This window comes from Chiloscyllium punctatum, chromosome 37, assembly GCF_047496795.1.
Source record: "Chiloscyllium punctatum isolate Juve2018m chromosome 37, sChiPun1.3, whole genome shotgun sequence".
Lineage (NCBI taxonomy): Eukaryota > Metazoa > Chordata > Chondrichthyes > Orectolobiformes > Hemiscylliidae > Chiloscyllium > Chiloscyllium punctatum.
The window spans coordinates 44,702,167-44,730,149 of NC_092775.1; the positions used below are offsets into that span (position 1 = coordinate 44,702,167).

General features: G+C 40.6%; 1 protein-coding gene across 9 annotated transcripts in view; it reads right to left on the reverse strand.

Moving 5' to 3' along the window:
* Positions 1-24,632: 24,632 nt before the first annotated feature.
* myt1b (myelin transcription factor 1b) overlaps positions 24,633-27,983 on the reverse strand; it is a 78,884-nt gene continuing 75,533 nt past the window's right edge. For 8 of the 9 annotated variants that reach the window (XM_072556732.1, XM_072556730.1, XM_072556727.1 and 5 more), the window contains one exon: positions 24,633-26,117. In XM_072556732.1, the coding sequence (XP_072412833.1) occupies positions 25,974-26,117 (144 nt within the window). In that variant the 3' untranslated portion in view covers positions 24,633-25,973. The remainder of the gene's footprint in view (positions 26,118-27,983) is intronic. The other variant, XM_072556726.1, reaches the window with a different exon arrangement.

Consider the following 27,983-nt stretch of genomic DNA (forward strand, 5'->3'; position numbering starts at 1 on the left):
ATAAATATGTTGAGGTTCTAATCAAGAATAAAAAAGAATCATATATTATATATAGACAACTGGAATTGAATGAATCTCTTGAAGAGTATAAAATGTGTAAGTGCATTCTGAAGAGAGAAATCAGGAGGGCAAAGAGGGGATATGAGATAGCCTTGGCAGATAAGGTTAAGGATAATCCAAAAAGATTCTACAAGTACCCTATGAGCAAAAGAGCAACTAGAGGGAGAATATGGCCCCTTAAAAATCAATGAGGTCATCTATGCTTTGAATCTCAGAAAATAGGAAAGATACTAAATGATTATTTCACTTCAGTTTGTATTGTGGAGAAAGAAATAGAGGCTAGAGATCTCGCGGAAATAAATATTGATGCTTTGAAAACAGTTCATGATACAAAAGAGGAAGTGCTGGAAGTCTTCAAAATCACAAATGTGGATAAATCTCTATCATATTGATATTGTACAGAAGGCCCCTTCTGGAGTAATGTGTAGTTCTGGTCGCCCTGCTATATGAAGGATTTTATTAAATTGGAGAGGGTTCAGCAAGGATTTACCAGGATATTTCTGGGATGGAGGGTTTGAGATATAAAAGTAGGCTGGATAGGCTCAGACTTTCTTCGCTGGAATATAGGAGGTTGAGAGGTTCATAAAATGTGGATAGTACATGTTCTGAGGGTAGTTAACAGTGAGGAACACTCACTGTAATGATGGGCCTTCTGTGCAATGTACATATGTTGTTTTTCAGAAGGGATATCTCATTAGCAGTCAGGAGTCCAAAAACTGGTTGTTTCCCAAACTGCATTGCCTATTGACAGTAAAGCTAACTGTAGGACATGCTATATATTTTAAATAGTGATTCGATGGTCTTGCGGAAAGAAGAACAGCTCATTTATATAATATTCTGTTATTTACTTGCATCAGTTTACAGATTCCCTTTTTTGTTACTGAGCCCTTATTTCCACAGCTTGTTATGGACTAGGCCAGACCACTCAAACATTCTTAAGCAGGCAGACCCAGACCATAACCTTGCAATTTGTTTTGGTAAGTGTACAGTGGAAGTTACCTGGAGTAAGATAGCTAGGTTGACTACTGAATTTTAAAATAGACAAAAATTTATTCACAAAGTTACACAATGAAACACAAAGAACAGAATAAAGAACCCCGACAGAACTTAACCGATCCAACAAGACTTAATTATGCTGTTTTGAATATACACAACAGTCCCAATAAGCAAACTCTCTTTAAAACCCAGTATAAATGGAACGCATGTTTACAGGTTGAAGTTGAAGGGCAGAAAGAGAGAGAGAGAGAGTTTCCACATAGCTCCCTGTTGAACCTCTCACTAGGTCAAGACTGAAGTAAAACTGCTCAGCTCAGTTAGCTAGAGAGCTGACCACTCCCCTTTCTTTGTACAGGTCACTTCTAAAACAAGACCACTTTGGCCTGAAGTCTCACCTGTTTACATATAAACATAAGGCCTCAAAATCCTTTTCATCTCTGTACCAAACCAGACTGATTGGAGCCAGCCTGGTTTATTACCCCTCTGAAAAAAATCAAGGACAGAGTCTCCTTGAGCCAAGGAACAGCTTTTAAAAGAAAGGGGCCAACTTTTGTGACACCTCCCCCCTTAAAATAATGAATCATCAATACCAAAAGATGGCCTCATTTTTAGCCCTTCAAAACCTGGTTAGTAGTCTAAATGCAGATATACACTATACTAGCTACCTAGATGCTGCCTGAACTGCTGTGCTCTTCCAGCACCACTAATCCAGAATCTGGTTTCCAGCAGCTGCAGTCATTGTTTTTACCACTATACTAACTATGCACATGCAAATATGCACGACCACATGCAAATTCAGGACGCGGTACACCCATCCCCCGAACGCCTCCATATCTCATTTGAATCTCGATAACGCATCAGCAATCACGTTTTCGTGACCTGCCACATGCACAATTGTCGAATTGAATGGCTACAACAACAAGCTCTGACATTTTTGTCCTTGAATCTTTTCACAAATGTCGATGGGTTGTGATCAGTGTATATAATTGTCTTGGATGCATTGCTAGTAATATAAACACTGAAATGTTGTAATGCCATACTAAGCTTAAAGTCGCTTAATCCATCGTTGAATATTTATGTTAATGATCGTTCAACTTTCTGGAATAATACCCAATGGGTCTTTCTATTCCCTCGTCATCCTCCTACAGGAGCATCGCACCGACACCCACATCACTGCATCGATAGCCACCTTGAAAGGCTTCATGTAATCCAGTGTGGCTAATATACCGGGGCAGAGGTTAACACAGTTTTTAGGCTGTCAAATGCTTTTCGAAAGTCCACAGTCCACTGAAACTTCTTACCCTTTTTTAACAATTTGGTGAGTGGAGCAGCCAAACTCTTGAAATTCGGCACAAACTTTCAGGAAAATCCACTCAATCTCAGGAACTGTAGTATTGCTTTCTTCATCGACGGTGCGGGAAATTCCCCAAATATATTTGTTTTTGCATCTCGTGGAGCCATTTGTCCATGTACAATAACATGGCCCAGGAAGGTGACTTGGTCTTTGGCAAATTCATTTTTAGCTAAGTTTGCCACCAAGCTTGCCTTCTGAAGTCAATTGAACAAATCCGATAAATGCTATAAATGGTCTTTCCATGAGTGACTAAAAATCACCAGGTCATTATTATATACCACACAGTTGGGTAATCCAGCAATGACCTTATTCGTCAGTCTCTGAAATGTGGCTGGAGTGTTTTTCAGACCAAATCACATAACTTTGAACTGATAAAGCCCATTTGGCGTTATGAAAGCCAAAATTGCCTTTGCTCTGTCTGACAGGGGTACTTGACAGTAGCCTCTGATCAAGTTCAACTTAGAAATGTAAGTTGCTTGTCCCACATTTTTGACACAGTCCTCCGACCATGGAATTGGATATGCATCAGTCTTTGTAGCAGTGTTGACTTTGCGATAGTCCACACATAATGGAGAGTCCCATTTGGCTTTGGCACCATGACTATGGGTGAGCTCCAGTCACTGTAACTCACTTCAATTATGCCATCTTGGATGAAGTGCTCCATCTCCCTCTGAACCTGTGCCAACATTAGAGGGTTATGCCTGTAAGGATGTTGCTTAATTGGAACAGCATCTCCTACACCTACATCATGCACAATTAGGTTAGTACTTCAAAGTTTATTTTTGCATATCTCCCATGTGATAGTAATAACTCTTTCAGGTCATTTTGAAGGTAACTCAGCAATTTTTCCCAATTTTAGACAACTTCCTCATTGTCCAATTTGATTTGAGGAATGTCCAATTCAGAATCCTCTGAACTTGGTTCTTCCTTCTGTGCTGTAATCATTAACACCTTCTCCTCTGGCTTTCCTTCTCTATCAAAGTACCTTTTGAGCATATTCACATGACACACTCTGTGAGATTTCTTACTGTCTGGAGTTCTTATTAAGTAGTTCACCTCACTCAATTTCCTCTCAATTTGATATGGTTCACTAAACCTTGCTTTTAAAGGCTCACCTGTTACTGGAAATAACACCAATACCTTATTCCTGTTTGCAAAATTGCAGATTTGTGATTTCTTCTCTGCTTCCCGTTTCATTGTATGCTGTGATACTTTTAAATGCTGTCCAGCCAACTCCCCAGCTCAATTTAATCTTCCTCTAATATTTCTCACATAGTCCAAATGGGTGGATCTGAATTCTGACTTATTAATTTCTCCTTAATCAGTTTTCATGGTCCTCTTACTTCATGCCCAAAAATTAATACAAACGGACTGAATTTGGTCGATTCACTCGGTGCATCTCTGATCGCACAAAGTGCAAACAGAACTCCGTTATCGCAAACAACTGGATAATCCTGACCATAAGCCCTCAACATGGTCTTTAATGTTTGTTGCCATCTCTCCAGTGCTCCCTGCGATTCCGGATGGTATGAAGTAGATTTGAATTGCTTTATTCCCAAGTTAACCATAATATCCGTGAATAGTTTGGATATGAAGTTTGATCCTTTATCTGATTGGATCTCTATTGGTAGTCTGTATCTAGTAAAAAAATTAAGTAATTCTTCTACAACACTTTTAGCTGCAATGTTACGTAATGGGATTGCCTCTAGAAATCTAGTTGACACAACCATTATTGTTAATAAATATTTATTCCCACGTTTTGTTTGCAGTAAGGGACCTAGGCAATCAATCAAGACTCTTGTGAAAGGTTTCTCATATGCTGGAATAGGTATTAAAGGTGCAGGTTTTATTATTGCCTGTGGTTTTCCAATTAGCTGACATGTCTGGCAAAATTGAACTACATCCTTGTGTAGTCCAAGCCAGTAAAAATGTCTTTGTACTTTACCCTGTGTTTTCCTCACCCCGAAATGACCTCAAAGTGGTAGCTCATGCACCACTCACAGCATCTCCTTTCTATACCCTACTGGCAAAACAATTTGATGTATCTCTGCCCATTTCTTATCTGCTTGAATGTGTGATGGTCTCCATTTCCTCATTAAGACATCATTTGTTTAAAAAAACACACAGGAATGCATTCACTTTCTTTCTCAATAAATGCATTTTGATGTAACTGTTTTAACCCCATATCTTTCTGCTGTAATTCAATCAGCTTAGTAGAGCTAAACATTCTTGCATGTTTACCTATTTGCTCCTTCTCGTTTCCACTTATCTGATCAAAAAAGGTTTCGGATAACACTATGTCAGATTCCTTAACCGTGCCTTTTGATCTCTCCTGCTTCAGCTTGTGCCTCTGTGATCCTGTGATCATCAGGGCGGCACGGTGGCACAGTGGTTAGCACTGCTGCTTCACAGCGCCAGAGACCCGGGTTCAATTCCCGCCTCAGGTGACTGACTGTGTGGAGTTTGCACGTTCTCCCCGTGTCTGCGTGGGTTTCCTCTGGGTGCTCCGGTTTCCTCCCACAGTCCAAAGATGTGCAGGTCAGGTGAATTGGCCATGCTAAATTGCCCGTAGTGTTAGGTAAGGGGTAGATGTAGGGGTATGGGTGGGCTACGCTTCGGCGGGGCAGTGTGGACTTGTTGGGTCGAAGGGCCTGTTTCCACACTGTAAGTAATCTAATCTAATCTAATCAGGCAAAGTTTCCAGAAAAACATTCTCCATGTCTTCGGTTGCCTGTGTCTCCACTGGCTTTTCAACAACAATAGACAGCATGCTTACTGTGAATCAGCTGTATCATTTGCAAGGGCAAATTGTATTCCTGGAGCTGAGAGTTTGTCCAGTACTCCTACTATAAATTCTCCACTCTTCTCCTGACTCTCTAGCCTCACTTTACATAATTGAGCAATAGTCTGGCAATAGTCCCTCAGGAGTGCATATCTCCTCATCCTTCAGCATCATAGACTGAGAGAATCCTGTGTCCCTTAATATTATAACCTCTTTACCCGCTACTCCTGGCCTATGTGTGAATAAACATAATGTGTATTTCTTAAGCAGATTTGGTAGTTTTTCCTAAGTCCACCTCTGATCATCTTGTACACTCTGAGGCAGTTGTCTAACATCCCTTCTGCTTTTTGTTACTAACTTCCAGGCTCATCCGGTTTTCCTACATCTGTGTTTCTCCTAGCCCACCAACACTGTATTCGTGTGGTCCACTTTATCACAATGAAAACACCGGAGCATTTTAACTTCTTTGTCACCCTCAAGGGTTTCGTTTTCACTCTGAGATCTACCTTACCCTTTCCATGTAAGGATTCCTCTTTGCCCCAGTTTCTATCCCTGATGGACTGAAATTGATTCTGGAAGTCAATCCGAATTTTATGGACCAGCTCATAATCATCAGCCACTTCAGCTGCTAGCCTTGCCATTTTAACTCTCTGCTCTTTCACATGAGTTCGCACTACTTCAGGCAGTGAATTTATGAATTCCGCGATAATAATGACCTCACTAAGGGCATCATAGGTTTGCTCAATTTTTAAAGTTCTTATCCATCTATCGAAATTACTCTGTTTGATCCTTTCAAACTCAATATAGGTTTGACCAGGGCCCCTCCTTAGATTCCTGAAACGTTGTCTGTGGGATCTGGTACAAGCTCACATGCACTTAAAATGGCTTTTTTCACCTCCTCATACTCCCCAGATACCGCCTCAGATAGGGATATGAATACCTCACTAGCCCTACCTTCGTTTGGATCAACAAAACCCACATTGCCACTGGCCACTGCATTTGTTTAGTCACCTTTTCAAGTGAGATGAAAAGGTTTCCATATCCTTCTCATCAAATTTAGGCAATGCTTGGACATACATAAACAGTTTCTCACTTGGCTTCTGACTACTAGTGGCTCACTCACACTCTTCCTCACTAAGCCTACCCTCAGCCTTTATCTCCAGCCTTTTAAGCTGCCTTTCCTTTTTAAATGTCAGTTTTTGAAGTTCAAAAACTCTCTTTTTTTCTTTCTCTTCGTTCTTTTCCCCTCTCTTCTGCTGCTCTCTCTTTTTCTCTCTCTTTTGCTGCTCTCTCTTTTTCCCTCTCTTCTGCTTCTAATCGTAACTCAAAACTGTTTCATTCCAGCTCGCCTTATCTCTTGCCTCTAACCCAAGCTGCTTCATTTGCAATTGAATTCTTGTCATCTCTATAGACTCTGATGGTTTCTCCGGCAAGTTTAAATGCTGAGCTATTGCTGTAATTATCTCTCCTTTCCTCACAGATGCAGGCAGTTCCAATTCCAGCGTGTCCTCTAATTCCTGCAGCTTAGTCTTATTCACCTTTTTCAAACCTTCTAAAGTCACCACATCCACTTCCAGAAAGCATGTGGCAACTGAAAGAGCTATTACTATCCCAAGCTTTGTCTACCCAACCAAACTCACAAATAATGACACTAGCACCTACCACTTGCTGCTTAAAATCCCGCAAAGAGCCCCCAGTCTGTTATGGACGAGGCCAGACCACTCAAAACATTCTTAAGCAGACAGCCCCAGATGATAACTTTACAATTTGTTTCGGTAAGTGTACAGTGAAACTTACCCGCAGTGAGCTAGCTAGGTTGACTACTAGATTTTAAAACAGACAAAAATGTATTCACAAAATTACACAATGAAACACAAAGAATACACTAAAGAACCCCTACAGAACTCAGTCTATCCAACTCGACTTAATTACGCTGAAAAATGTGTTGCTGGAAAAGCGCAGCAGGTCAGGCAGCATCCAAGGAGCAGGAGAATCGACATTTCAGGCATAAGCCCTTCTTCAGGAATGAGGAAGGTGTGCCAAGCAGGCTAAGATAAAAGGTAGGGAGGAGGGACTTGGGGGAGGGGCGTTGGGAAGGAGGTTAAGGTGAGGGTGATAGGCTGGAGAGGGGGTGTGGGCGGAGAGGTCGGGAAGAAGATTGCAGGTCAAGAAGGCGGTGCTGAGTCCGAAGGTTGGGACTGAGATAAGGTGGGGGAAGGGGAAATGAGGAAGCTGGAGAAATCTACATTCATCTCGTGTGGTTGGAGGGTTCCTAGGCGGAAGATGAGGCGCTCTTCCTCCAGGCGTCGTGTTGCCATGGTCTGGCGATGGAGGAAGCCAAGGACCTGCATGTCCTTGATGGAGTGGGAGGTGGAGTTAAAGTGTTCAGCCACGGGACGGTTGGGTTGGTTGGTGCGGCTGTCCCAGAGGTGTTCTCTAAAACGTTCCGCAAGTAGGCAGCCTGTCTCCCCAATAAAGAGGAGACCACATCGGGTGAAGCGGATGCAGTAAATGGTGTGTGTGGAGGTGCAGGTGAATTTGTGGCGGATATGGAAGGATCCCTTGTGGCCTTGGAGGGAAGTGAGGGGGGAGGTGTGGGCGCAAGTTTTGCATTTCTTGCGGTTGCAGGGGAAGGTGCTGGGGGTGGAGGTTGGGTTGGTGGGGGGGTGTGGACCCGACAAGGGAGTCGTGGAGGGAGTGGTCTTTCCAGAACGCTGATAGAGGAAGGGAGGGAAATATATCCTTGGTGGTGGGGTCTGTTTGGAGGTGGCGGAAATGATGAAGGATGATACGATGTATCTGGAGGTTGGTAGGGTGGTAGGTGAGGACCAGTGGTATTCTGTCCTGGTGGCAATTGGAGGGGCAGGGCTCAAGGGCGGAGGAGCGGGAAGTGGAGGAGATGTGGTGGAGAGCATCGTTAACTACGTCTGAGGGGAAATTGCAGTCTGTGAAGAAGGAGGCCATCTGGGTTGTTCGGTCTGGGGATTGGTCCTCCTGGGAGCAGATGCGGCGGAGGCGAAGGAATTGGGAATATGGGATGGCGTTTTTACAGGGGACCGGGTGGGAGGAGGTGTAATCTAGGTAGCTGTGGGAGTCGGTCGGTTTATAGTAAATGTCCGTGTTGAGTCGGTCGCCTGAGATAGAAATGGAGAGGTCTAGGAAGGGGAGGGAGGAGTCTGAGACTGTCCAGGTAAATTTGAGGTTGGGGTGGAAGGTGTTCGTAAGGTGGATGAACTGTTCAATCTCCTCGTGGGAGCATGAGGTAGTGCCGATACAGTCATCGATGTAGCGGAGGAAAAGGTGGAGGGTGGTGCCAGTGTAGCTGCGGAAGATGAACTGTTCCACATATCCTACGAAGAGGCAGGCATAGCTGGGGCCAATGCGGGTGCCCATGGCTACTCCTTTGGTTTGGAGGAAGTGGGAGGATTGGAAAGAGAAGTTGTTCAGAGTGACGACCAGTTCAGTCAGTCGAAGGAGGGTGTCAGTGGAAGGGTACTGGTTGGGTCAGTGGGAAAGGAAGAAGCAGAGGGCTTTGAGTCCTTCGTGATGGGGGATGGAGGTGTATAGGGACTGGATGTCCATGGTGAAGATAAGGTGTTGGGGACCAGGGAAGCGAAAATCATGGAAGAGGTGGAGGGCATGGGTGGTGTCCCAAATGCAGGTGGGGAGTTCTTGGAGTAAGGGGGACAGGACCGTGTCGAGGTATGCAGAGATGAGTTCGGTGGGGCAGGAGCAGGCTGAGACAATGGGTCGGCTGGGGCAGTCAGGTTTGTGGATTTTGGGCAGGAGGTAGAAACGGGTGGTGCGGGGTTGTGGGACTATGAGGTTAGAGGCGGTGGATGGGAGATCCCCTGAGGTGATGAGGTTATGGATGGTCTGGGAGATGATGATTTGGTGGTGGGAGGTGGGGTCATGGTCAAGGGGGCAGTAGGAGGAGGTGTCCGTGAGTTGGCGTTTAGCCTCAGCAATGTAAAGATCGGTGTTCCAAACTACCACCGCGCCTCCCTTGTCTGCCGGTTTGATAGTGAGGTTGGAGTTGTTCCAAATATACACAGCTGTCCCAAAAAGCAAACTCTCTTTAAAAACCTGTATAAATGGAACACATGTTTACAGGTTGAAGTTGAAGAGAAGAAAGAGAGAGACCTTCCACACAGCTCCCAGTTGAATTTCCCACCAGGTCAAGACTGAACGAAAACTGCTCAGCTCAACTGGAGCTGACTACTCTCCTTTATTTATACAGGTCACTTTTACAAGATGACCACTTTGGCCTGAAGTCTCATCTGTTTATATATAAACAAAAGGCCTCTCAAAACCTTTTCATCTCTGTACCAAACCAGACTGATCGGAGCCCGGCCTGGTTTATTACCCCTCTGAAAAAAGTCAAGGACAGAGTCTCCTTGAGTTTTGTAAGAAGGTACTCTGTCAGACTTGTCGACTATTTCCAGCAGTTTGTGTTTTTACTTTCAATGTGCAGGATCTAGTGTGCTGCTTTTAAAACCTTTTCATGGCATTCCTTTTGGAGTGAAGATAGTGTAAACATGATTGTGTGCCTGAGGCCGGAAGCGTGTTTCTAGCCTGATTGTTAGTGCCAGATAACTGAGACAGAGAAATGTCGACTCTTCCTCACTTTTCGATCAAATTCTTTGCCTCCTCCAAATTTAAAACAGCCTTTGAGCCAATGCAAACTCAATGTCATGATTCTGCTGAGGAGGAATGTTAAAGCTGAGGTTGACAGCTGGTAAAGGCACCAATGCTGAGAATTGAGAGTTGTAAAATGAGTTCTAAATTGAAAAGAAAATATTCTGCTGGGAACAGCAAAGTGGATGATTGCAAAATCAAGAGAGAAACAGCAAATCCAAAAAAACATCAGCAATGTTAGCTTTCAGAAAAACATTAGACCATGTCTTCCTCAAAATGACTGATAAAGCTATTACACTTGCATAAAATGTGCAGTTTCCACTGATGGCCTCCAGAGGGAGGTACAGCTATGTGCATTCCCATTTATGTTCCTCAGAAATGTATTCTAGACTTAACCATCTTCAGCTGCTTTAACAATGACCTTCTCTCAGATAGAAGGTGAGAATGGAGATGTTTAATAATTGTAAACTGTTCAGTATCATTTGCAACTCGTTGGAAAGTGAAGCAGTAATGGAAGAATTTTACTCATTGGCTGAATGAATAAAACTCTAGCAATACCTAAGGAGCTCACCACCAGCCAGGACAAAGCAGCCAACTTGATTCAGCACCTTATCCACTAGCTAAGCCATCTTCTCCCTGGGGGGGAGATCATGGTCTGTGGCTATATGCTGTTAAAAATGTCCTCTAAAGGGCAGACGAAGTTCTTTATAAAAGTTATATCAAACTCAAAGCATTAACTGTGTTCCTCAAAGATATTGTTAGACCTACTGAGTTTCTCTAGCACTTTCCCTTTATATTTCAGATTTCTAGCATCCACAATATTGTCCTTTTATTGGACAAGGTCATGCACTTTGCTTCAACAATAAAAGTCTGTAGCTTTGAAATGAAAATGAAATTCTAGAAATATTCAGTAGACCAAAGATCTTTGCCACAAACAGAAGACCCTTTCTCTTGTCTTCAGAAACCTCCTACTCCCAGAAACTCTCCTTGCAGAACTCTTACCATCTTGAGATTATTTGTATTGAAAAGTTCTGGCATATTTTCAGTTGTCAGAATTTCTCTGTACCCCTCACTCACTCTAACTTATCACCCACTGAGTTTGCAGAATTATGTTCTTACAAGTTGAACCCAACAATCATCCTTAAAGACTGACAAGTGTGGTTCTGTTGCTGTCTGGGGAACTGAACTCTAGTTAATGGACACTAAATGCCATCTCTTGAACAGCTCTGCCACCCTCTGGTTAGACCATAATCTCACTTCCAACTCCTGTTTCTAAAACTGTCGTAGATATCATCTCTGCTGGAGGTCTTCTCTCCGAAATGTTTCCTGCTGTGATCCTACAATCTCATATTCTTTCCTCTCCTGCTTCAACTCTTCTGTGTTCAGTTCTTTGGATGGGCTATTGATTAATATTCATCAAAGGTCAGTTGACTCCCACAGCTGCCTTGAATACTGTTGTGAAGGTTTCATATTTACTAAATTTTTGGAAATTGAGTTTGAAGGATTGGGAATACCTTGGTTCTCTTTTTCAAAAAGGTCAATGAAAGGACATTAGAACAACTTTTTTTAACAAGGCATTTCTTGATCGTCACATATCTTATGAAAACAGCTTGTTTACAGAAGATTGGCTTCATGACTGTTAGTTTGCAGAGTCTGCTTTAGACATTTTTTGGAGTAATTGGTGAATATCCTGCTAAAGGAAAGAAGCTTCCCAGTTTAGTTCTCCCATTTCTGGTCACACCATGGTCTCCTCTACACTGGGAGCCCCTGAGCTTACCACCATTTCCCTTTTTAAGGAAACGCTTTGATCTTTCTCAGACCTCTTTGTCCATAACCTCATACATTTTTCTTGTGTCGGCCAGGGTAAACCATCCTTTATTCATAATCTCTGTACCCGTTGCTTTGGATTGCAGCTGTTAATGAAACTTCTGCTATTTCCCATTTACACATCCACCATTGCTTGTTTCTTTATCTCTCCCTTTCCCAACTCCTTTGCCATTTCGTTCCTGCTACCTTTCACCTAGTCACAGCCCTCTCTCCCTGCCACAATCAAACTTTGTCTTTTCCCTGACTCTGCACATGCATTAATATCTAACATTTTCCAGTTCTAAAGGAAGATAATGACATGAACTTTTGCCTGGTTCTCTTTCTGCTTATGTTGTCTGACCTGTGGGGTACTTCCAGCATTTTTTAAAATTGTATATCCTTACTTCCTTAACCACCTGGGAATGAATATAATTTAAAGAAGCACTTGTAGATTAAGCCTGCCAGTATTCCCTGTTAAGGGAGCTTGCTGTATGATTATCAAGCCCACTCACCACATCACATCCTACCCCATGAAATATCATATGCATAATCATATGGACTGCTTCAGGGTTTAAGGAGTAGCAAATGGTGTTGAACATTTTGCAAACATCAGCGAACATGATGGAAGATTACTGAAGAAACATTTGCAGATAGTTGAACCGAGGACTGAGGAACTGTTACAGAGATGTCCTGATGCTGAGATGATTGACCTACAACACCACAGTTCTTCTTCCAGTCAATGGAGAGTTTACCCCCTTCAGGCAACATTAAAGCCAGACAGGGATGCTGCTGGTTATGGCTTATCTCAGCTGATCTACAAGAAATTAAGCTCTTCTATGTACATCACCTCGGCTGATCCTTCAGTGCATTCTGAGGTAGTGCCACAATATAAGAGACGAGACATTACGCTGAGACAAGTACCTGTCTATTTGAATGGTTTAAGTGGATAGGAAAGATGTGATGTCATTTTTCAAAGGAGATGATGGAGTGCATCTACCGTCCAAATAAAAAAAAAGTGTTTAAAAATTCTCTGAGAAAAAAAACTGGCCAATTAATTTAAATTGCTGCTTGTAGAACCTTCCAAAGTATAATTAACTTCTATGCTTTCTCATGTAACGATAGTGATTGCATTGTAAAAGTAAATCATTAGCTGTGAAGTACTTTGAGATGCCCTGAAGACATGGCGGGGTGCTCGGTAAATAGAAGTTATTTCCTTTAATGCATTAAGCTTTCCTAAAATTGTGAATTTTATAAGTTGTCTTTAGTAATTGATAATAGGTCATCCTCAGGATTCCATTGAAATTTGGTATTAATTCCTATTACTAATTTAATCTGATACTGATTGTTAAGGAACATTGGGTTAACCTTAGATACAATTTATAAACAGATCTACACATTAACAGATTAGGTGTGAGTCAGAAGGCTGGTGCTCCTGCTGTTCAAGGCTTTTCCCTTGAAAGCCTGACATCATCTGCCATCTGTCAGCTACAACTGATGAATTCGTTAAAAGTGTTAAAACTATTCTGATTGATCTGAAAATCTCATTTTTATAACTCTTTTACATTGATGCTGTAATTGAACTAAAGTAATGAATAAGGCTAATTACTAAAATATGATTGATTGCATAAGACAGAGTTTTAAAATTTTAATATCATATTGTATAGATAGGTAATTTCTTCAGGTAATCATATCTAAGAACCAGGTAGGATTAAATGTTAAGAGTTTTTGCAAATCAGTATTTTTTTTCAGTTGTATGGATTACAAAAGCCACAAAATCAGACTCGGTTGAAACAGTAAGTCAGCGATTCAAGTGTGACTGCTAATCAAGTTTTCTTTCAAAAGATAAATTATTTTAGACAGCTAAGTAGTTGGAAAGCATGATGAGCTTCAGCATGCTGTGCCACTACCTAATGGGATGTGGATTTATGCCTGTAATTCTTCATGAAGTGAATTACTGATCTCAGCTTGTGGAGATAGGTTGTGGAAACCAGATGCTTCTCAGGAGGCTGAAGGAAAGAATCACGTGCATCTATATCATATATAGTCGCATTTCGCAAGAAAATGTCTTAAAATAGTTCAAAAGTAATTAATTGATCTGAAAGACTGTCTTGTTATGTAGGCAAATATATTGGCTCTGTGCGCAGCAAGATTTCACAAACAACAATGAAATAATAATGAAAGACAAACAGGTTGAAACGTTTACCTAATACTATTACAGATTTGAACATTTCCACGTGTTCAATGTCAGTTAAAACCACTTACTTCTATGCTGCTAATTTTTTGAATCATTAACGCTGAGGACAACTGAAGGAAATAAAGACATGTATAGCTATATTGTCAATATTTTAAGATTTTCTAAGATATTTAGAATCATAGTCATAGAGGTGTGCAGCACGGAAACGGACCCTTCAGTCCAGACTTCTTTATCTTAAACTAATCTGGTCCTATTTGCCAGTATTTGACCCATATCCCTCTAAACCCTTCCTGTTCATGTACTCATTTAGATACCTTTTAAATGTTGTAGTAGTACCAGCCTCCAACACTTCCTTACACACACCTCTCTCTGTGTGAAAAAGTTGTCTCTTTGGTCCCTTTTAAATCTTATGATTCAAGGTGGTACAGACAGTTGTATGGCAAGATATGAAACATATTTGTATAATATGTATGCTTACCAAAGTATATATATATATATGTACACATATATAAATACACATACATGGATATACACATGGGGGTTAGTAAAAATGTGTGTGTATTTAAAAATATTTCTAATATTTAAGCAATTGTTGTAGTTGGTACTTTGTTGATTGATAGAGTTTTATAAAGTTATAAATTACTGTCAATCACATTCACATACTGTAAGTATTTGCCTGTTATTTGAATAATGTATGATGATGTTAATTGTTAAATGCATTAACTCTTGTTCTGAGTGCTGGAAGCCAACTAGCCAGCAAACCAGTCAAAAGGAAACAGGACAAAAACGATTCTTTCACTCTGAGTGTTAGCAGCAAACTGCTGTCAAAGAAAAGGGCAAAATGATTTCAACTAGCTGTAAAAGTCAACGATGCTGAAATTGTCCATCTATCAACATTCCCCTATCTACTGCTCATGAACCACTTAGAGATACTGATCTGGAACATTTTTAATGTTTACCTTTATTTGGATTCATTTTGTATTATTACTATGTATGTATGTTTAATCTGTGTATATGCATTGTGTTATTCTTTCTTTTGCCTTTAGGAATAAATATATTCACTCTTATGTTAACACAAGAAAGTCTTGTTTTTAAAGGAATGGTGTGATCTTTTACTGAAGGTATGGAGGGAGATTTTAAAATTAACATCGATCAATTCTATCTTTAATAATTTCCACCAGCCTTTTCCTTATCACTTTTTCAAATAAGCTTAGAAATCAAGATATTAGAGCTCCTAATCTGGACGCAATCAAGAAATTATGCCCAAAACGCATTATAGAATCCTGACAGTGCAGGAGGAGGTCATTTAGTCCATCAAGCCTGCACCGACCCTCTGAAGATCATCGCACCCAGACCTGTAACCCAATATGGGATTTTTATCATAGCTAACCCACCTAAACTGGACATCCCTGGACACTTTTTGGCAATTTTAGCATAGCCAGTCCTCCTAACCTGCACATCTTTGGACTGTGGGAGGAAACCAGAACATCTGGAAGAAATGCACACAGACGCAGGGAGAATGTGCAAACTCTGCACAGTCACCCGAGGTTGGAATTGAACCCAGGCTTCTGGTGCTGTGAGGCAACAGTGCTAACCACTGTGCCACCATATCACACTTGTTAGGTTATGGTTCAAGTTTCCATTAAAATTTATTTGCATGGTCATAAGCATAAAATATTGCATGTACCCAAGCAGGAAATTTCATTGAACACAATTACTTGTTTTTCTTTCTCCAAATATCTTGTAGATATGATGCAGAGCTGGGCTGAGGAGTGGCAGATGGAGTTCAACCCTGCCAAGTGTGAGGTTGTCCATTTTGGAAGGACAAATAAGAATGCGGAATACAAGGTTAACGGTAGGGTTCTTAATAAGGTGGAGGAGCAAAGGGATCTTGGGGTCTATGTTCATAGATCTTTGAAAGTTGCCACTCAGGTGGATAGAGCTTGTAAGAAGGCCTATTGTGTATTAGCGTTCATTAGCAGAGGGATTGAATTCAAGAGTCGTGAAGTGATGTTGTAGCTATATAGGACCTTGGTTAGGCCACATTTGGAGTACTGTGTGCAGTTCTGGTCGCCTCACTTTAGGAAAGATGTGGAAGTGTTGGAGAGGGTGCAGAGGAGATTTACCAGGATGTTGCCTGGAATGGAGAATAGGTTGTATGAGGATAGGTTGAGAGTGCTAGGCCTTTTCTCATTGGAACGGAGAAGAATGAGGGGTGACTTAATAGAGGTTTATAAGATGATCAGGGGAATAGATTGAGTAGACAGTCAGAGACTTTTTTCCCCCGGGTACAACGGAGTGTTACAAGGGGACATAAATTTAAGGTGAAGGGTGGAAGGTATAGAGGGGATGTCGGGGGTAGGTTCTTTACCCAGAGAGTGGTGGGGGCATGGATTGCGCTGCCTGTGGGAGTGGTAGAGTCAGAATCATTGGCGACCTTTAAGCGGCAATTGGATAGGTACATGGATGGGTGCTTAAGCTAGGACAAATGTTCGGCACAACATCGTGGGCCGAAGGGCCTGTTCTGTGCTGTATTGTTCTATGTTCTATCTTGGATATATTTCAGATTGTATGTTTAGAGTATGGGGCATTTTTATAAACACAGCTGAAAGCGTTTTCTCATTTAAAAAAAACAATTTTCAGAAATGTGTTAGTGGCCACCACCATAAGTGACATGATTTTTATTACTGAAGATGTCTTTTAAACATTCAATTGTTGAATTATCTAATGGTTAAAGTGGAGTTACCACTCAGTTTCATTGTAAATTAACTTTTCGGATGTGAAAATAATTTGAAAATGTATCTACCAGTGCTCCTGCACTGACCAAAAACAATGAAACTTGAAGAGATAGTGCAGTTTCATATATTGGGAATATTGGAAACTTGACTGGGGATGTCTGGTCTGATAAACTGAATCATAAACCAGGATAGAAAGTCATGGAAAACACAAACTAAATAGAACGTTTGATAACTCGCATATGTTTAAATTTCTTGAACTTCTGCAAGTCCATTCTTTCGGGATTCAGCATATTAGTAAAAATCTTCCATTACTCACTATAAAGTGCACTTTCTCATACCTCAGGTTAGTAAGGAAAGACTTACCTTGCCTGAAACTAAGTTAGGGATCCCTGACAAGTGATTGTATGCTTTATATTGCTTTCCAACAGCTTTCCTATAACTGACCTACAAACATGCTCTGGCAGTATCACTGGATGGGAATGCGGAATGAGGTCACTGACAGAATTTTTCTGTTCTCTATTCGAGGATATTGAAAACAATTGTAACATTCACATTGCTGACCTAGCTGATGTTAGCTAACTCGCTAACAGTATCTCTCTTGACTTCTGTGGTTCCATTTCACAATATTCATTTACACAATGGAAAGTGTGCTGTGAGCAACTGCTTAAGGTTTTAACTGTTAATGCATAAATAAGCGATTTAGTGATTTTTAGTCTATTCCTACAAACTGCCTTCATGAAAGCATGCTCAGACTCCAAAACAGTAAAACTATTTGGTTTGAAGTGATATTGTCTTAATAGTATCACATAAAGACCAATTGCATCTCCTAGGATGATCTCAAGGACACCTGTAATAATTCAATAACAGGAACCATATAATAATAGTTCATTCATTAACATTGTCAAAAGTTAATTGAAGCTCTTGTTGACTCTGCTGCAAGAACTGGACAGATCCACATATGGAAACTTAATATAGCCAGTCCTGAACACCTCCACTTGATAACAACACATGAGCTGTTTAATGACATTCCTGATTTGGAGAACAGCCAGGCTCAAGTATGGCAGATTTGAAGCAGACACCAAGTCTTTGATCTCTAGGCAGTTAGTTGGTACAGAAGGGAAGCACTGAGGCCTAGTAATGGGTGACAGCCCCAGCAAGGTTGGGGATTTAGAAACTATCATGTCTGAATACTTCAAGTAGAACTCCACTTTGTTAATGTCAAGTCAATTTTATAGTTAATGGCAAACAGATGACAGGTGTTAATTGATTGTTTTTGTGCACATATGAAAAGGGCTCAGTTAGCACAGTTGGCTAGAGTGTGCTGCCAAATTATGTCAACAGCATGGGTTCAAGCCCTGCACTGGCTGTGCTAGTTCATAGAGGTTTACTTCCTTGCCCTGCATTAAAGAGATCTTGAGATCCAATAATAAGCCAAAAGGGCCAGGTTCAAGTCCCACCTCAGCTTGTGGTAGCTAGAAAGGTGTGTCACAACATGTCCAAATAGGCTGATTAAGAATAACTTTGGGCAGATCAGTAGCTCCTCATGAATCTGCTCCTGGGCCTGGCCAAGGTGAGGGCAGAGGGGGTCATTTGGCCTGACTGCCTGTCTCCCTTTTGAGGTTTTGTTCACTCCTTGAGTGCCCTTGGAGAAGAGCATGCAAGGTCCACTGGTGAACCTGAGGCCTTTCGTGTCCGGTGAGCATTGCAGGGCCTGGAGTGCATTATTACTATTGAAAATGTAACTTTTAATTGGGGTTTTCTTTAGCGATGGTGGCCTATATGGGGCTGGTAACCACCACTGTGGCTTAATGTGAATTCACTGGCTTAATTTTGTTTTAAGGTTGCTTTATAAAAGTACTTCATCCCATACAACTATAACCTGTTAAAAAGGGGACACTGGGGTCAGATAGCTCAGTTGACTAGAGTGTGCCGCTGAATTATGTGAACAGTAACAGTTCCAGACCTGTGCTACTTCATGGAGGCTTGTGTCCTTGTACTACTTTAATGGGGTCCTGTACTGCAGTGGTACTGTCCCTACCTCTGGTCAGAAGTGAGTCCCTTTTTGATGTTGATCGAAACAAGTCACATTTTCCAACTAAGTTTCGGGCATTGAGACATGCTTCTTGCTAGAGAGCAACAAGGTGTCTCTTACTGGGGATTATTGCTCGTTAACACCATCTAGAACCGAATCTCACCTCATTAATATCTAGATTCATATATTCCCACCTGTCGAGTTGAAACTGGAAGTTAAGAATTTCTGACATGAAGTTCAGAGCAGCTACTGGTGACTGCAGCTCACTGCTTGTTCCTCTGGACCACCACCTTGAACACCTGGCATTAATGGCACTCTCCTGAGTAGAAAAACGCACACTCCATGCCAGTGGTGGCTGGCATCTGACGTGTGCTTCTCCGCACCATCATGGCACATCTCTGATCCACTTAAAGTACACTTCTGCATTATAATGCTGCAATTTGGATGGATCTGCTACAATGTCATTGCAGAGATACTTTACATAGAGGGACAGGCACCCAGCTTACAGATTGCAGTCAGGCACTTGCTGTCTTACTGTGCACTCAATTTAAACCTATCTGGATGCACACAGCATACCAGTCTTGCCTTGCCTTCCATTTAGGTCTTTGTCCCTTCAGCTTCACTTTAAAAGTGCACAGTACTTCTGTCTTGCCTTGCAGGGTAGCACAGACACAAAGTCAGGCAGCTTATCATGGTTGTTAGCTGTCATCATTCAAAAGGGTGCACATGATGCTGTGCCTGTGCAGCAAACACACAAACACACAGAATTTGCTTCATCCAAATGGCATATCTCATCCTACGGCAGAGTCAAGGGGCACTATTGGGTGTCAGGAGCTCTTGCTGCAGTCAGCATCTATTCACTGTCAAAGGCCTTGGCCATAGTCAGTTATCCGCTTGGGGTGGTTATGTTCAATACATCTCAGTACAGTCTGGGAATGGGCCAAGGTCAGTCCTCAATGTCAGTGAAATGAGTGTTAAGGGGTGTTAGGGAACAAACAAGTACATTGGAAGTGAGGAAATGGAGGGAATCATCCGTGGAGCTTGTAGGCAGCAGTATTGGAAATGGAGGGGTCAAAGATAGAGATAGGGAGAGGGTTGTGTCTTGACAAGGGGAAGAATTGTAGTGCATGGAATGCTGAAGGAGGTGAAGGTTGATAGATGGTCACTATCACTGTTGCCTCAATGGGGAGAATATATAGCATGATGGCAGGCATCACCAAGCTGTAGTAATGGGAATCAGTTGCTGGGGATGAGAGTTAGTAGCTTGACGACCAAAAATATGAACGCCAGTTCTGTGGGACTGGAAGCTCTTCAAGAGGTAGTTGCGCCTCTCAAGCAGGTTCAAGTCATTTAAAATCAGATCACCATGCATGTGAAATGCATGCAGTGTACAAGTACATAGTGTCTACTGCTAGTCACAGCCATTGTTGCCTGTGTCATTGGTCCTTGCAAATTGCAGATCCATATGTGTCCTTTAAGCAAGGCATTCACAGTCCACATCACACACAGCTAAGGCAAGACAGCCTAGGGAGCAAAAAGGCATGAAACCAATTACATCTCCATCTGAACAGTAAGCATAATGGGAGACTATCAAATGCAACAATGCCTTTCATGGATGAAGTGTGGCTGGGGAAGAAAGATATTCGTGCTCATGCTGCGTTGTCACTTTGCTACAATTGCTCTGTGGCATGATCAGTGGAGCACATGTTGAAATAAGCTCCATGTTAAAATGGCAAAAGGAGTCATCCCATGGTTGTCCTTGTCAAAATGTAACATAGGAGAAAGTGAGGACTGCAGATGCTGGAGATCAGAGCTTAAAAATGTGTTGCTGGAAAAGCGCAGCAGGTCAGGCAGCATCAAACGAACAGGAGAACTGATGTTTCAGGCATAAGCCCTTCTTCAGGAATCAACATGTCTGACTTGATGCAGGAGCATGTCAGCGGTAATTTTCAGAGATGCAACTTTTGAGTGTTCACATTGCTAAGAACCTCTCAGTTCTTAATGTTCCTGAAACAGGTTCATTGCCGGTGTGTCTGATAGATCCAGCACAACAGGTATGATTGTTATGGTTAATGATATAGATAAGGTGATATATATGCTGACAGGGTATGGGGTGTGGGGGTGGTGGTGGTAAAGGAGTAAGTGATAGGTGGAGATAGAAAGGGAGAGAAAGACAAAAGCATGGATAACGATAAACCAGGGAGATAGAAGAGTTGCTAATGGGGACCATAAGTAAGAGAAAATGGGTTGGCTGTGCTGAAAGCACCCATGTCACAATAGGGTGTGGTGTGTGAGAGGTAGGGTAAGGACATGGGAGAAGGTGTTCAAGTGCTAAAATTATTGAACTCACTATTGAGTCCAGAAGGTAGCAGGATTCCCAGCAGAAAATGAGGTGCTGTTCTTTTAGATTGTGCTGAGCCTGCTAGAGAACTGCAGCAAGCCTGAGGGCCTGAACCCTCTTCCACCAACCAAGTTCATCCTCACTTCGCCTTTAAGTCCTCCCACTTGCTTCAGGTCAAAGGTGTGACCATGGATACCTGCCTGGGCCCCAGTTATGTCTGTCTATTTGTGTAGTTTGTGGAAAATTTCTTGTTACAATCTTACTCGGGCCCGTCCCTGAAACTCTGTCTGGTACATTGAGAACATTATTGTTGCTGTTCCCCTCTCTTGTCCTGAATTGGAAATGTTTATCTATTTTGCTTCCAATTTCCACCCTACCTTCATCTTCACCTTGTCCATCTCTGACACCTCCTTTCCCTTCCTCAACATCTGCTTCCATTTCTGGGGATAGGCTGTTCACCAATATCCAATGCAAACCAACCATCTCCCACAGTTATCGTGGCTATAAATTCATTCCATTCCATTCTCTCAGCTTCTCTGTTGCATCTGTTTTGATTATGCCAGCTTCCACAGAGAGCCTCAGGAATGTCTTCCTTTTTCCTCAATCTGATACTGTGGTTGACAGGGTAAAAAATCAAATGACACCAGGTTTTAGTGCAACAGGTGTACTTGAAATTGGAAACTTTCTGAACTTCAGTCCTTCCTCAGCTGTGAAGAAGGAGCAGAGCTCTGAAAGCTTGCAATTTCAAAAAGAAAATCTGTTTGACTATAACCTGGTGGTCATTTGATTTTTGACCCTGTCCACTCCAGTTCAACTGCGGCATCTACACGTCATGGTTGGCAGGGCCCTCAGCCATGTACGAATCATTTCTAACATTTCTGCCCCCTATTCCTTCCCACAATAGTGGTAAGGTCCCTCCTCCTCACATACTATCCCACTAGTGTCCACATCTGAAGGATCATTAACTGCCATTTCCACCACCTCTGTAGGATGCCACCAGACATATATTTCCTTCCCCTCCTTCCACAGAGACAGTTCCATTCAGGTTATTTGTGTCCACTCCTCGTCTACTCCCAACACATCCCCAAAGCCCCTCCAGTACCTTCCCATGCAACCACAGAAGGTGTAACACCTGCCCATTTACTTTCCCCTTCTCACTATCCAAGGGACATTGTATTTGCTGTTTACAATGTCACCTCTTTTACACTGGGGAGATGAAGTGCAGTTTGGGATACCACGTGGCAGAACATCTATATTCTGTTTATAAAAATAATTCCAAGCTATTGCTTGCCTGCCACTTCAATGCACTGCCATGTTCCTGTGGCCAACATCTCTGTCGCAAGGCTTGCTGTAGTGGTCCAGCTGGGCTCAGTCCAAGCTTAAAGCTCAGCATTTCATTTCCTGCTTGGGGACTTTGTAGCTTACAGGTCTCAACATCAAGTTCAATAATTTTAGGCCCTGAGTACCTTCTCACACTGTAGGCTCTGTCATGACATGAGGTGCTTTCAGTACAGTCAACTAATATTCACCTACTTATGGCCCCCATTTGCAACTCTCCTTTCTCTCTGGCTTACCATTATCCATCCCTATGTCTACCTAACAGTCTTTCTCTCCTCTGGTCTCTGACTCTAACCATTGCTTACTTCTTTCACCACCCCACACACCCCCACACCTCACCCCTGAATTCAGCAGAAACACCACCTTTTCCTGGTCACTGGATCCAAAGTGTTCGCTCAGTTTTCACTCCACAGTCGCTGTCTGAAGCACTGAGTTTCTACAGCACTTATCGTGTTTCTTTCAAATATCCAGAATCTGTAGTTCTTTGTTTTAGTTTAGTTTTAGTTAGCCTTGAGTTCACCACATTTATAATGCTGGGTTTCCCTGGTCCTCCTGTTAAAGATATACAAACAGGGGAATCCCCTAGCCTGTATTTATTTGCAGATAAGAAAACCTTAATATAGAGAGCTGAAAAAGTCCCTTTGAGCAATTCTTACCTAATTAAACCCTGAAGCAAAGTGAGGGATTTGAAGTGAGTGCAGTAAAGTTAATCTGCTTGTTTCTGACATACAATTTGAAAGGGACAAACATTTGCCAAACTGCAAAGTTCTTGATTAAACATGATTGTACCTGGGTTCCTTAGCATTGTGGTATTGTTTTGGTCTTAAAAGGCATTCTTCCACCTTGACAGAAGCATAATAAATGATGCAGATTGGATATGGAGGAATACTAATCCTGTCCATATAAAAATGCTTACCAGACTTAAATTAATGGAGTTTTGTCAAATTACATACTGGCAGATGTTTTGAAACCAATATATTTCGAAGTGTCAGAACTTGAAACGTATGAAAAAAATCTTGTGCAAACATTAACAGATTTGTGTGCCATACTTAAGAAAAACAATTTATAAAATTCCTGCTGTTTTTTTCTTCTGAGTTTGGAGAAGGTTTGAGATTTATAAACATCTACCAAATTCTCTGGTATGAAAAATACTTTTCTCGTCAATCTCATGGTCAGCCAAAAACCCTTTAGCCTTTAACTTAGCAGAGGACATCCTTGATACAATAATTAGCGTTTTGATTAACATGCACAGAAATCTACATTAAAAGAAGAATAATTATTGTTACATGGTGTAACACTTCTATTGAAATCACATAATTTTGTGTAAGCAAGTCTTGAAAGAACTATTAGTACATTTAAAAATATTACAGTTCGTAGTTTCGAGTATCTGTCAACCTCCAAGCTTCCCTCATCAACATCAACTAAGTTCGACATAATCTCAGGCTATTGATATTTTTAGCAGTTAAATGTTATCGCCTTAATGAGGAGGTTAAACATAGTTGCACCTTGGTATTGAATTGTTCGTTTCTCAGTGGGGTGAGGGAAGGAGACCAAGGAGAGGTACCGAATGAGAGGTCTTTGTCCAATCAGTACTTAAGGCTGGGAGTCATGTGACAAAGGGATAATACTATGAATATAAAGTTTTGTATACATAGTTGATTAATATCATATGATATAGTTATATTATATATTTTATAATATTATAGAATATAGTTATTACATAATATAGTTGTTCATGGCTACATGTTTAAAGGACCACTGCTCTCTGAATCTCTACTTTTTACTGAAGGTTCTTAAAAACTCAAAGATGATTTTTTTTCTAGATAATGCAGATGTTCCTGGCATCATAACTTGCAGAATCTGCTGCCGCATTTGGCATGGTTCGAGCAGCAAGTCCATTCTTCACCCCCTTGGTGCCACCTGCCTGAAATATTCAACGGAAAACAAAAAGTTCATATGATTGGGTTGTTCAAACACCCAATAGCTTGTTAATTAGCATTTTGAAAATGATTTTCGCTGATTTCCACATTCACTCGCATTCTGTAATTTTGAAGACTGGCACAATGGCTTTATACTGTTGCCCTGTCATTATCATGTCCTGTTTGAAATTTGTATGGGGTGAGGCCTGCTCCATTTGTGGATGAAAAATCCAGCTCTTAAGAATGGAATAATACGTTGCACACACCATTTGTGTCATAAAAAATTACCATTTGACTTAGTATGCAAAATGCTATGGAAATAAAGTAATAAATAAAGAAATAAAATAAGCATGAAAGATATTTGAAACTGCATATGGAGCAGAATTCTCAGCAGGAAAAAAATAAGGTTCCAGAAAATTTTTCTTTTTATCAGCTTTGTTTTATTTCATTATGTAGGTGGAACAACAAGATGTACGTATTTAAACAAGTAAACAGTAATTTTGTCTTTTAACATAGATACATACATTTGGATGCACAATCACAACAAAAATTGCACTAAAACAATGTTTGAACAGTGCCTATTTCTGTAAATAATTACAATACTTAGCACTGCAACAAAGTTCAGCTTTCGTTTCTGATTTACAAACATCACTTATAAATTACATATCTGTCAGTGAGGCAAAAGCGCCACTAATGCCCTGATCTCAAGTTTCAATGACCTGAGACTTCAACAAATTCAAACACAGTTTAGTACCTGGAATGTGTTAAACTACAGTTGGACTCCAATACATTGTACAGAAGTCCATAATTGCTCTTCCCTTTGTACTTCCTGCCCTATAAATGTTGCATTGTTAACTCCATTGACTATGTTTAACTGTTTATTTTGGCCAGCGGAGCATTAATGCAATAGAGCACCTGTAAAACTCTGCATACCTGCTGTTGCAGCAAAAAGGCTGTAAATATCCCATATTAAAATGTCTGATCATTACATCCCTATTTGAAACTGTTCAAATTATTCAATGTGGAAGGCTTCTAATGCGTCACTCTACAATACATTTAAATTCGCAGACTATGCTGATTCCAAACTCAATGTCACGTAACAGACACATTGACTTACAAAATAAATATACATCAATCACAAAAAATGGCTCTTAAGTATTACAGTAAGGACTCTTTAAATTAATTTGCTTAAATATCAAATAAATAGTGGTTAATACATAATTTTGCTTTAGCCGTGGTAAATGCTTGAAAAATATTTTCATGAATAGGAAAAAATATTAACAAAATCAAAATATTTTCTGAAAAAATTATCAAAACATGTCAGTTATAAAATATTCTCACTCCACATAAAAAGGGAATAAATCACACTAATAAAGTAATAAATAATACAATACAAAAATAACCTGACTTGTGTTAATTAAATTCTTAAAAGTTTGTACTGGATCAGCATAAGGAATAACACTCCCCCATGCACTCCAGATGCTTGTGTCTTTCTTTTAAATTCAGTTTTATCTGGATTAAAAACAAAACTAAATAAATAGACAACATTAAATAAATAGGTAGAGTCAACATACAGAATTCAGAATAGTTTACATATTTGCTTTCCAGATTCATTTTAAACGTTATTTTAAAATTTACATAATAAGATTACGGACAACTTGTTCTAAACAAGTGCAATTTCTATGTTCGTAATTGCTATAAATATTTCTAAACCAATATCAATCACAAATTTACTGTATTTACAGGGTAAGTGAACAGTTCATATACAATTTTTTTTAAACCTGAATGCCCTTTACAGCTTGTTTGATGCTCTCCAGTAGTGCTTTATTTTCTGGGTTCTGGTAGCATTCCATATTGGTATACATATCTGTGAGGGTACTAACATAGGCGTCAAAGTTCTGTTCGCTGATTGGTTCCTGCTAAAGAATAAAGGGAGAAAAAAAAAATCAAGAAACCACTACGAAGCCTCCATTAGTGCAAGTGTACTTTTTAAAAAACTAGATGCAGTAAAACTTAAGTATGAGGCAATACTTCAAAACAAAGTTAAATGACAGTATCTTCTTATACTGTGTCTACAATGTAGTGAAATCAGTCAATGTTGTTTATAAGGGCACTTAGCATGAACTGGAGAAGGTTAGGGATGCTACTACAAGTTAGGTAAAGGTCTAGCATACACTTTCAGTCAGAGTTTTATTTCCTCCAACCACACACTAAAACACAGTCACCTTCTGGCTGACTCTGCTTTATATACTTTTACATTGTTATTTTGATCAACTTGTTTGGACAAATGGCACCACCTTTGGAAGGATATACTGGCACAGGAGCAAATACAATGTAGGTTTACAAGAATATTATCTGGACTTAAGGGCTAAGTTATGATCTGATCAAAGTCTTCAAGATATTAACAGGAATAGACAGGATAGAGCAAGATAAACTATTTCCAATGGTTGGGGATTCTGGAACTAGAGGACATTGTCTAAACATTAAGGGTAGATTGTTCAGGAGCAATGTTAGGAAACACTTCTACACACAAACGGTAACAAGAGAGGTAGGGAACTCTCGAACAAATGGCAGTTGAAGCTAGATCAGTTGTTAATTTTAAATCAGAGTTAAATAAATGTTTGTAAAGCAAAGATATTAAGGTATGGGCCAAAGGCAGGTTAATGCAGTTAGATCATCCATGATTTCAATGAATGGCAGTGGAACAGGCTCAAAGGGCTAAATAACCTACTCCTGTTCCTATGTTGCTATAAGTCATCGAGAGTAGATTGCTTGAAGTATTTAAAAAAAAGTAGATAGATTTTTGAACTATCAGAAAGTTCTTTGATGAGGTGTATGAACAAGGAGTTGAGACCCGGAACAAATCAGCCATGACCACTGGATGGCTCGAGAGGCTGAATAGTCTACTCCATCCCCTATAGCTTAAATTCATACTTTGTGATGCACCTCTGGGCCAGAACATCTGACCACCAAAGATCAAGACCCACCAAACTAAGGATAAAAGAGACACTACCACTCTCCTCTAAGGCTCATAATTTTCTAATCAACATGTACAGAGATGTTATGACATGCTTCTGGAGCAGCTGGGACTTGAACCCAGGCCTTCTAGTTCAAAGGTACAGACCAGAGGTACCACCGACCACAAGACTCTTATATGTTTGAATAATCCTTGCTTTGTAGTCCAAACTCATCAGGAAGTCATGTGACCTTTTGAGTATTTTCAACAACTTGATAGATTTCCTAATCAACCTTTTCACAGCTGTTATTATACACGTCTGGGAGTAGGTTGGACTTGAATCCAGGCCTTCTGTTTTAGAGTAGGAACGCTACCCTGGAACAAGACTCCTCTACATTTGCATACAATTAAGTAATTACACAACATATTTTGCCTCGTCACCTTTAACTCCTAGTATTTAGCATCTTATTAAAAGAATTAAATCCTAACAGATTCCTGCCTTTCTGTAAAAAGGAAAATATACACAATGATAATATGTTGTTACAGATTATATAATAATGCCACTGACAAACTCTATATACCATCCCATCCTTAAAAAGTATTCAGTAAGATTACGTGAATATTTTCTGTTCTCTTGATATAACACAGGACACTGTGTTTGAGGGCATAAAATGACTTTTGCAAGTCACTCCGATATCTGAACATTTGCATTAACACATCTTATTTTTGAAATTTCCTTTCTAACATTTCGTTCATATTCATGAGATCAGTGCATGATCTTTTTTTTGCAACATTCTTCACCAAGTGGGCATTGTCTCAGAGTGAATAA